This window comes from Nematolebias whitei, chromosome 19 (assembly GCF_014905685.2).
Source record: "Nematolebias whitei isolate Nwh7 chromosome 19, NemWhi1, whole genome shotgun sequence".
NCBI lineage: Eukaryota > Metazoa > Chordata > Actinopteri > Cyprinodontiformes > Rivulidae > Nematolebias > Nematolebias whitei.
Window position 1 is genome coordinate 18,023,318 of NC_056516.1, and position 12,009 is coordinate 18,035,326.

General features: G+C 38.9%; 1 protein-coding gene across 1 annotated transcript in view; it reads left to right on the forward strand.

Moving 5' to 3' along the window:
- Nucleotides 1–664: 664 nt before the first annotated feature.
- The window catches only part of thrb (thyroid hormone receptor beta), a 14,888-nt gene continuing 3,543 nt past the window's right edge, over nt 665–12,009 (forward strand). The window contains exons 1-6 of the mRNA XM_037693208.1: nt 665–1,001; nt 3,804–3,904; nt 3,985–4,132; nt 7,212–7,417; nt 8,280–8,306; nt 11,419–11,565. Of these exons, the coding sequence (XP_037549136.1) occupies nt 665–1,001; nt 3,804–3,904; nt 3,985–4,132; nt 7,212–7,417; nt 8,280–8,306; nt 11,419–11,565 (966 nt within the window). The remainder of the gene's footprint in view (nt 1,002–3,803; nt 3,905–3,984; nt 4,133–7,211; nt 7,418–8,279; nt 8,307–11,418; nt 11,566–12,009) is intronic.

A 12,009-nucleotide genomic window follows, 5' to 3' on the forward strand; every position in this document is an offset into this window, starting at 1 on the left:
AGTTCCCACTCTTATCCTTAAAATAATTCATGGAATTGTTTTTTTTAATGGGCATATATCAAAATATATATTTCACAAACTTTTGTGCTTCTATCTTAAAATGAACGATTCATCTATATTCTGGAACTTGCAGTCCCCATTATAAGGTGTTTAATGTTTTGTGCTGTTGAAACCTTAAAAATAGCTGATTGCATGTTTTCTTAGTGTTTTAGTAAATAATATGTGGCTCTCCAGAAGCTCATTTACAGATTCTGTTGGTGTGTCTGAGTTGTGGTTGTTTTATTGGGGGTGGTCTTGTTTTTTACTCTGTGGGGAAAAATAAAAAGTCAGTCAGTCCGCACTGGAGTTGCACAAAGATCTTAATCTGTGACGTTGCCAGTGGAAGTGGCAGATCAAGGATTTGCGGAGTGTCAGATTAGAGCCCTGCGTCGTCATAAATCTCTGCTTCCCAATTCGGCCGGGTGGTGGCGGGTGGTAGCAGGTGGGGCGGTGCGAGGTGTAGTCTGTGGGTGTGTGGATTTGCTGGATAAAAGCTTTGTGCTTCTAGTTGGTTCTGCTTCCTGAAGTTTATATTTTCTTTATAGAACTAAACATTAGATTTGTTTTCTTTGGTAATCAGTGAGAAGAGTTCTTAAGTAGAGTTCCCCCCCCCCTGCTCTTTATGATGAACTTCTGCATGCCAGACGTGTATGAGATGCCCCATGCTGGGGTTGGGGGCTTCAGTGTTCAGAGCAGTGGGGAACACTGCATGTACCCAGGCGAGGGGCCCGGGTATGGACACTATGAACCGCAGCCGCTTCACCACCCGCCCTGCATGGAGCAGGCTTGGCACCCCAGCCAGCACTACTCGTGTTCGTACGCCGCGGGCCCGTCTTCTTTTAAGACCGAGTTCTGCAACACGGAGGTGCCTCTCAGCCACTTCCACCACCAGCCTGAGTATTTTCCAGAGATCAAACCGGACTTTTCCCACCTGCAGTGGATGCAGGGGGCTCACAGGAAAGGTACAAGTCTCAGTCGCGTCCTCCTGGTTTTTCTGAGTTGGTTTCATTGCTGCGTGTCAGGCATGTTGGAGTGGATTTTCCACTTGTATGATTGTATGTGATGTTCTGATTTGTTAGGCGTAAGGACTCCTCCGTGGTCAATGAATCAATGTCTGGCCTTTTCAAATTAAATCTGGTCAGCGTGTCTTTGAGTCAGGCTCCAGTGGCTTTGACCAAGGTGTATTGATTCCTGTTGATGGAACAGAAGGCTGATGTTGAAGGAATCATTGTTTTTCTTAAACTTTAAGAAAAAATACTGATCAGTTTGTGCCCCTCTCATCCTGGAGCTACTTAGAGCTCTGATCTCGTTAAGGCCGGCACCGCGCACGGAGCGAGGTTGGACTGGAGGCATGAAACTCTTTGTTTTCTTATAAACCCTGCACACTACCTGACAAATACACACATTAGAAATCTGTGTTCAAGTATATTTTCTCTTAAACATGACATGTTTATAACTAATTATCAAAACTTAATCATATACTAATAAATAAACAATTATGAGTACAAAAAGTATTTTATTTAAAAGAAAACAGTTGAAATTTAACTAATAAAATTAGCAAAACAATTTGAACTATTGAGCAGATCAAACCAACATTTTTAAGTAAAATTACATAAATTGCATTTGAATAAAACAATCTATTTTTACAAGTTAAGTTCAGTTTTAATATATTTTTTTAATTATCCAAATAAATTAGATAAATTCCTTATAATTATTTATATTTGTAATATGTGAAAATTTTAAGTTTAACTAGTCTGGTATATTTTCTGTTAAATAAATTGTATACTTTTTAACTTGTGTTTATTTGGTGGTACTCAGTTGATAGTTAAATTCAAGCCAAGTTTTTAAAATATATGAATAATTTATAATTAGTTGAATTGTAACTAGTTTATTTAAACTAGAATTTATCTTCATGCTAATTAATACATTTTATTCTAATGAAAGAACAAATACAATACATGTTGCATACAAAATAGCATTTGCACATTTAACAGCTCATTAACAATTTTTTGCATCCAGGAATTAATGTGTTCATCAAAGTAAAAAACAAGACACTGACAAGTGTGTAAAAGATTATAAGAAGAAAAGTGATGTTTCCAAAGATGGTCCGTCTGTGATCTGTCTGCTCTGTAGCTACATGCAGCATTTATTTATTTATTTACTCATTTATTCATTCATTTAAAAGAAACAAAATAAACAAAACAAGTTAATCAAAAATTTTAAAAAAGCATTGAATGAAAACGAATCTAACATGTCTCATAAAGAATATAAATGTAATCACAGAGCCTTCCCTCAGCTCCTAATGTTACATTTAATGAGCTATCCGTGCTGACTGCGAACAAACGAGACTTCTGGTTCTGTTTGAGACACCTGCAGAACCGTGGTCCAAAGGAAAGGAACTGTTTGCATCAGCCTTGTAGGTGCAGAAATCAATTCAACTCGGTTTATTTGTATAGCATCAAGTCACAACAGAAGTCATCTCATTGCATTGAACAGAAACATTCACATACATAAACATTTGATCAGTAATGATATTTATCTAAGGTAGAGTAGCCAGCAGATTGAATTGTCTTCATTTAAATCAATTTAAATCAATCTTTATTTCAATTTTAATACAATATATTTAGGTTGATGATAAAAACTGGAAATCTACTTCAAATCTGACCACTCTTGTAAACTATATTTGCTAACTAAAGTCCCTGAAATCTAAATGATATCTGCAAAGTGCTGGTGGAGTGAAATGTGACAGCTGTCTGTGTAGTTGCCATCATTCCACTTGGTTTATTTAGAATATATCACCACAAAGGGCAGCACGGTGGTGCAGTTGGTAGAACTGCCGCATCTCGGCAAGGTCGCCCCGGTTCAAAGCCCAGCCGGGGCCTTTCTGTGTGGAGTTTGCATGTTCTCTCATTGCTGAGTGGGTATCCTCCAGGTACTCCAGTTTCCTCCCACAGACCAAAACATGCATGTTAGTCTGATTGGTAACTCTAAATTGTCCCTAGGTGTGAGTGAGAGAGTGAATAGTTGTTTATCTCGTTTGTCTCTGTGTCCCTGTGAAGTGGGGTAAGGATATTGGATGGATGGATGGATGGATGGATGGATCAATAGGTGGGTTGGTGGTTGGATGGATGGATGGATGGATGGATGGATGGATGGATGGATGGATGGATGGATGGATGGATGGATGGATGGATCAATAGGTGGGTTGGTGGATGGATGGATGGATGGATGGATGGATGAATGAATTGGTGGGTTGGTGGTTGGGTGGGTGGATGGATGATGGATGGACAGGTGGGTTGGTGATTGGGTGGGTCGGTCAATGGATGGATGGATGGATGGATGAATAGGTGGGTGGGTGGATGAATGAACAAATGAATGGGTAGGTAAGTTGGTGGTTGGGTGGGTGGGTGAATGGATGGATGGATGGATGGATAGATGGATGGATGGATGGCTGAATAGGTGGGTGGGTGGTTGTGTGGATGGATGAATAGGTGGGTTGGTGGTTGGGTGGATGGATGGATGGATGAACGGACGGATGGATGGGAACTTCATTTAATAACCCAACATGGCACGTGGCTCACGTTTGCACTTGACAGAACATTTACTGTCTGGGTTTAAATATAATTTTAAGCATAATACAATTGTTTATTAAACCTTTAAAACAATATACTAGTAATCATTTTTCTTTAAAAAAAAAACCTTATTGAGTTATGTCAGGTTTTTATAGTTTTTCCTGACTTATGATGTGTTTGTTGTCTCTAAAGGGTACATACCCAGCTACCTGGACAAGGACGAGCTGTGTGTCGTCTGCGGGGACAAAGCCACGGGTTATCACTATCGCTGCATCACCTGTGAAGGTTGCAAGGTACCAAACAACTGCCAGATGTTTGGGAACAGCAGCTGCAAATACTGCTAGTTCCTCGTCAACCTTTTTTTCCTTTGTAGGGATTCTTCAGGAGGACAATCCAGAAAAATCTCAGCCCAACATACGCCTGCAAGTACGAGGGGAAATGTGTGATCGACAAAGTGACCAGAAACCAGTGCCAAGAATGTCGCTTCAAGAAGTGCATCGCTGTCGGCATGGCAACAGACTGTGAGTTTACAGCAACGTACATCTTCACACCAACTACTGTCTGATGTTTGCTTCTCACCAAGATCTCAACTCTGGTTCAAACTTGAGCCATTTCTGAAAACTATATAACGCTGTGCTAAAATCACTTATTTCTAATCATTTGACAACAACAAATTATAAAAAATGGTTAACTGGTTACCAACTTGTTCATGATGTAAGACTCTTCTTGTAAACGTGGATGAGACGGCATCAGACGGTTGAAACATCAGATCAGAACGTTTTGTTTTGGAGGTTTTTACTAAATCCGAAAAACAAAACTCCAATTACAGATGTCAAGACAATTAACAGATGTTTTGATGGATTTTCTCCATGGCACTTTATGCAAGCAAAAAGTTTTCCAGTTCAACAAACATTTTGAGCAGCTGTGAGTAGGCCTGTCACAATAAACAAGAAATCAATTAATTGCATGATAAATTAAAATTATCGACCTCATTTTCATTTATCGGCTTCATCATTTCTTCTTGTCTGGATGACAAAAGCTTCAACTCTGGTGCTCTTCACTGACCCCTCCCTTTCTTTTTAAAATCCATTTTAATTGTCCAAAATCGCGTTTTTGGATCGTTAAAAGCAGCTAAGCTGAGAAGCTAAGCTACGAGCTAAGCTAACAGGCCGACCTTGGGGAAAAAAACCTCCATCTTGTCAAAGCTCCAAAATTCACAGTTGAAACCCGTGCCTTCATGTAAAAAGTTGTTTTCTCTGCAAAAAGAAGCTGAGAACTTGTTTACTGATTTTTTTATTAAAAGTTTTATGTGAAAAATGCTATGCTAAACAGCTCAAACCACACAGAGCGTCCGCCATTTTGAGAACCAAAGAGAGACAGCCCATGTCACATTAAGGGGTCTACCTTCCATTTTTCTTAAAGAGACATGCTGCTCGCTCCCTCACTATCCATCCTTCGGTTCAAACAGTGTTATACTTCCATCCAGTGATCAAAAAAGGTACTACAGTCAAAACAAATTAACCAACATTTATTTTTAAATTTTACAATAATTGCTAATTATTGTCAAGTTTCAAACAATATTATTATTTATCGCAATAATTTCTGAGACAATTAATCGCCCCGCAAAATGTGTTATTGTGACAGGCCTAGCTGTGAGTTTATTAATTAATAAATTAAGAGTTATGACAAGACAACTTATGTGTTTCACTTTCAGAGGGATTTTTAAAAAAATACATTATGCTGACCTTTTGTTTTTGAGAACAGCAATAAAACGAATTCAAAGTATTTAAAAAACAATGTCAAGAAAATTAATTGCGTAAGGAAAGTTCATGCATGACTAGCCCTTCCCTGTATCCATTTATAAAATAGAAAATAAAATAAAAAATAATAGAAGGGAACACAATAGCTTGCTGCGCATTGCTCGTTTTAATCCGGATGAAATGGAAGAAAGTTTCTAGTAAATGCTAAAATGTAACAGTCTCTTCATAGAAAGTTCAAACAATAAGCAAGTAAAAAAAAAAAAAAAAGGGAAAATATTTGTGGTAATATAAAACAACACGATTAATAACTAATGTTGTAATTGTTCTCGATCACAGAGACACATCCAGCGTTAGGGCCAGATAGACCTTCTTCTTTCGGTTGCTCCTTCTTCAGGGTTCACGACAGTGAACTAACGAAGACTTGGTGATTGTTTTTACACTTGATGTCCTTCTGACGCAACCACAGACCACGGAGCTACCACAGCCCTCTGTGTGGAGCAGAGAGCTGCCATATAGGGCACCTGGGGTAGCAGACGGTGGGGGTTAAGCACCTTGCTTAAAGGCCCAGAGTGGGGCAAATGAGGATGGAGGCAGGTGTGGGTACTTCTCCTTTCCCACCCACATTTTGACGTACAGTAACAGTCAGAGGATTCAATCAGGCAACCTCTTGACCACAGGCCTTCTCTAACCTCTGCGCCCATTGCCATTCTGTCTACGGCAACGTGTGTATATGTATAAAACACTTAAATTAAGACATTTGGTATACAGTAGTCCTTCGATTATCGCGGAAGTTGCGTTCCAGACACCACCGCGATAGGGGAAAAACCGTGAAGAAGGAACACTGTATTTATTTTAGTATATATATATATATATATATATATATATAAGGATTTATAAACCCTTCCCACACTCTTGCAATGTTCAGTTGCTCAGTTTTGGTTCTACAGACTTGCCCTGCAGCGACGAAGTCCACCATCCTGTCCAGGTTGATGTGCACGTACATTATTGAGCTTCAGGATTATTTGCGACTTTCCTTCCAGTTCTGTGAGCTTAATATCAGGACGGCTGTGGCTGAGTGGTTAGAGCAGTTGTCCTCCAATGCAAAAGTTGGGGGTTCGATTCCATCAGTAGTCGCATGCTGAAGTGTCCTTGGGCAAGACACTGAACCCCTCATTGCCTCCGATGTGTGTCCCATCGGTGTATGAATGTGACAAATGGGGGCACGGATAGTGTAAAGCACTTTGAGTACCTTGATAAGATAGAAAGGAGCTATATAAGTACAGTCCATTTACCATTTTAATAGATAGATCGTTACTTCTGACTTTGCGTTGCATAAATTTCCCGCCATTTTGGCAGAAAGCAACTGGAAGCACTGTTGGCTTCTGGGTAGTGTAGTTCTTTTGACCAGTGTAGGCTTTTTTAAAGAAAACTACAAATGGTGGCAACTGTCCAAAGTTTTTTCGTTACCTTTACATCCTGACGAAACGTTTCTAGAGTTTTTTTTGTTTTGTTTTGTTTTTTGAATGTCCAGAGGACCGGATTTAACTTTTTTAGATTTTTCTACCTGGATTATTGAACATGCTGCAGGATATTTACATCCTGTACTGTCCCAATCACGTGAGTAATAATAAAGTTGACAATCGAGTGTCGTTTACAATCTTACGTTGCCAAACCTCCAAAGAGCGAGTCCACTAAAGTCAAACTGCGAAGTAGCGAGGGACTACTTTATTGTACTTGTAAAAACCCATTTGTGCACGACTACAGAATTGTACGTGTATGTTTTTAAGTGTTATTTATTGTGGAGAGTGTTTTTCTGTGTTTCCTCTCTTGTTGGCTCCAGTGGTGTTAGATGACAGCAAGAGGTTAGCAAAACGTAGACTGATCGAAGAGAACCGTGAGCGCCGGCGCCGAGAGGAACAACAGAAGACGGCATGGGACCGACTAGAGCCCACCCAGGAGGAGTGGGACCTGATCCGTTTGGTGACCGAGGCCCACATGGCCACCAACGCACAGGGAAACCACTGGAAGCAGAAGAGGAAGTTCTTGGTGAGACACCCTGTCCTCCTTTCTCACCACAGTCGTCATTGCAGTGATTTCCTCTGCCTTCCCCCATCCCTCCCTCCCTCCAGCCCCTATTTCCTCTCTCCACACCATGACGGTTGTTCCTGTCTCCCTGTGTTAACATGTCCATGTATTGTTTTTGTATCTCCATATAGAGTGAGGACAGTTAGCTGACCGGTGGAGAAAAGTGCTCCTGAACGCAGCAGCACTAATTTAAAACGGAACATCTTTCTTGTGTTTTACCAGAAAAATCTTTACTTGCAGCTCCTAACGCTCTGATTAATTTAATGTTTCTTTTTTCTTTTTTCCCCCGTTTGTAGCTTTTTATTTCATGCTGCTTTTTTATTTAATTTTTTTTAACAAACTTGCTTTCTTTTCTGTTACATCTAATGGCTCTGTCCAGTTAAAGTCTGTCTGCTGTGGATTAAAGTTTGCTTCCTACGGCAGGATTTACAGTCACGTCAGCATTTTTATTCTCTCACACAAACAACATGGGCTCGTGATTTTATTGGCAGGAAATGTCACTTTTAAAGCGAGCAGAATAAAAGCTTGTCTCTACGGCTGATTATTATTCAATTGTTCTGATCCACGTTTCTATCGGACGTTTGAATCTGTGGATCTAAATCTTACCGTAGGAACCATCAGAACACTGATTGTTTTCATTTTTCTGCTTGTTTTCTTTCTGCACTTTCATCTGTCATCAAGTTTAACTTGTTTTTATTTCTTTTAGCTGACTTGACACGGGTCCTTTATTGAAACTTCACAATTCCTGTTGATTATCCAACAGGTCGAGGAAGCAATGCTTCTTAATGAAATAACATGTAATTTATTCTATACTTCTGACCAGAGTGCAGCAGGGGTGAAGGATACTAAGGTAAGAACCAGTAGCTAAAACCAACAAGATTCATATTTTAGCTTTGTCTCGTTGTACAAACATTTGTTGAATTCCTCATTGATCATTTAAATACTGATGATGAAGTGACAGAGCAGCTCAGAAGGAAATGAATAAAAAAAGAACAAGGAATAGGAAGGACATTAAAGTTGAAATGACAAGATTACAGTAGAAATATTATTGATAAAGTTTCACTGTTGAGAAAAAAAGTAGACTTTTCAAGACTTAATGAACCCCTAAGTGCTCCTGAACCTGATTGAATAGTTTTTTTTATATATTAAAGCCAATCCATTAGCTTCCATTCTGGATGCAGAGCGAGGGGCGGGGCACACCCTGGACAGGTCACAAGTCCACAAGAGCCAGGAGAAAAGCCACACATGCACATAAAGAACATGCAAACTGCACCCAGAACTGGCTGGGATTTGATCCCGAGAGGGGGCCACAAAACAAAATGCACCATTATTACCATATTTTTTGCCGTATAAGTCGCACCTTTTTGCATAAATTTGCAAGTCCTGTGACTTATCCACCGAAGCGACAAATATACATTTTTCTCCCATATTTATAACCAATTTTTGACTGAGATATAACCGTTTTCATTCATTCTGACATGGAAAATATTGAACACTAATATTTTCTGCCACTAGATGACCCTCGACTAATGTGGCAATCCAAGTGTCTCATTAATAGGTAAAAGTGGCTATTAATGAGACACTTGGATTGCCATACAAACCACCTTCGTCTTGCTCCGGAACTCCTGGAGCAAATGTCAAATCAGCTGCATTTCACTGCGCAGGCAAAATGCAGCTGATTTGACCATTAAAGTGAATTTATTAAGCAAAAGTTCAACTGAGACACACTTTTACTATAATGTCAAGCAAACAAATAATTGTTTTTAGGTGGTTATCTTGTTAAATGTCGAAGAAATGCACAGCGAGTCCTCCCTTGGCGCACTCCCGCAGCCGCAAATCGATTTTTGAAATGCAGCTGTTTTGACCATTAAAGCGAGTTTATTAAGGAAAAGTTCGACTGAGACACACCTGTACTATAATTTCGAGCAAACAAATAATTGTTTTTAAGTGTTAATCTTGTTAAAGTTCTCCCGTGCTTGCTCTCACAGCCACCATTTGGCAGCCAGTCGATTTTTGGCTCAACACTGGCCCACATTTCTGGGTTGTCAACGGTGATGCATAATAGATGCGACTTATACGGCTAAGCGACGTGTTAATGCGGAAAGTACGGCATTATTATTATTATTATTATTATTATTATTATTATTATTATTATTATTATTATTATTATTATTATTATTATTTCTGTTGGTTATAGGACTACATTTGCTGAATTATTGCCTAAACACCATACAGTATTTTAATTGAAGGGTTTATAAAGTTACTGATTCGCTGCTCAGTCAGTATTTTGCGACGGTCTTCGTTGCTTCTTGCCTACTTCCAATTCGTTGAATTACATTTAATCGACATACTGCTGTTCATGTCTGCGTATTTGTGAGCTGCTCTGCAGTCATTCAGCCCCCCATGCAACTTTGCACGTTGTGCTTGCAAAGTAAAATTGTAATAAAACTAATTTATAAATACATATGTTAATTTTATATTTTTTTTAAAGCAGGTTTAAGGGACCAGAACTGGTCACTTCCTCCTGCAGCAGCACTCAGAACTTGTTCCAGCCTTTCACAATAAGAGTTTTAAAGACACGCACTGAGTTTAGACCAGGGGTGCCCAAAGTTGGCCCGCCAAGCTGTCCTCATTACTATATTAAAATTCCTTTTGAAGAATCAATGTGTTTACACTCAGTCATTCCAAGTTTGATGTTAGATGGAAAGTTGGCCCAATGACTAGTGTAATGACACTACACAGCTGGAGTGACTAATTTGTGCATTAATTTTTTATTTATTTTAATAATTTATATTTTATTTAGACAGTCTTCATACTGTCTCTGCAGTTTCTTGCTGCTGAACAACATTTCCTTTGACAAAGCTGAGCATCATGGAGGTGCCCATCACACACTCTTCTTGAGCACCCCTAAATTTTAACTCAGCATCTCTGAAACAATAAGAAACCATCATTAGGATTTTGTAAGGAAACAGTTCTCAAACCTTAGATTCACCAAAAATATTGAATGTTGAATAAATATGGACTAAATGACAACAGTCTCAAACGGGCCAGTAAAATCTATAATGGTTTTGCATGAGTCACGCCACCTGTCAATCAGTCCAGTAGGCACGTCAGCAACTGACCAGTCAGCAACTGACCAGTCAGCAACTGACCAGTCAGCAACTGACCAGTCAGCAACTGACCAGTCAGCGACCTCAGCTTGTCCTGAAGTGAACGTCTCTTACCTGCAGAGCTGCAGATGTGTTGCATTAAGAACGTTTGCGGTCAGAGAGATTTCAATAATAACAGAGTTTACATGTTTACATGTAATAAACATTTGTAAAATACACCAAAATGCAGGAAATGGCATCTACTTTATTCAAAATTCTCTGGGGGAGGACCCCCAGACACCCCCCCCACCACCACCACCACCACCACCACCACAGCAGCCTGTTCTGTAATGTTCTTTATACAGAATGGAAGGATAAATAACTGTATAATAAATAAAAGGACTTTACTTAAAGAATTATTTGCATTTCATGTATTATATTATTGCATCTGGCCCACAAAAACTCTGATAAATTTTTAATTTTGGCCCTTTCGGGAAAACAGTTTGGGCACCCCTGGTTTCGACTCTCCTTGTGGTCGAATCTGCAGAATCACTTTTACTTAAACATCTTACACTTGTTAATAATTGTTCTAGTTCTTTTTTATTTAATCTTGTCATTACAATTTTAACGTCAAAACTGGAAAACAAAGTTTCTCCAACACGTTTATGTAAAAGACGTTATGATGTTGACACCAAATTTCAACTTTAATTGGAGTTTATTTGTTCCATAAGTACCCCTCAGGCCTTTTAATTCCTTTAATGCTTCTGTTTATCCTACGTATCTTTAAACTTCTATGTAAAGCTGTATGATGTCACTGAACCATGTGGTTTATATGTTGGACACCTTTTGAGTGTGTTTTGTTTTATTTTTCAGCCCGAGGATTTTGGTCAAGGCTCCATGACAAATCCAGCTGAAGAAAACAAGGTGGATATCGAAGCTTTTAGTCAGTTTACAAAAATTATCACCCCCGCCATAACTCGAGTGGTGGACTTTGCCAAAAAACTGCCCATGTTTTGTGAGGTACGTGTCAAATTAGTACTGTTGTTTCAATAAAAACAGCACTCTGAATACAGCATTCTGGATATAAATATTTGAAGATATTGTGACCAAACATGTAAGAGTTTATTATTTGTAACACCGGATAAGTATATCATGGACACCAAAATGTATTTTTAAATCTACAGTGCTTTTAAAGATTATAATAGAAAACTAGAGAAAAGTGCATTTCCTGCAAAAATGTAGTGTGAATGCTTATTGCTGAATAATCTTCTGAAAAACAACTGAAATTAGCTAAAAAATGCTAAAAAGTTAGCTGAAAAGGTGTAACAAGTTTAAGTTAACAGAAGAAAGCAAAAGAACATGTTTGCTGACAGAAGCAGAAATGAGCACAAAAAAGTGGAAATTATCTGTAAAAAGGTACTGATGGTACTGAAGGTACTGATGGTACTTGAGGTACTGAAGGTA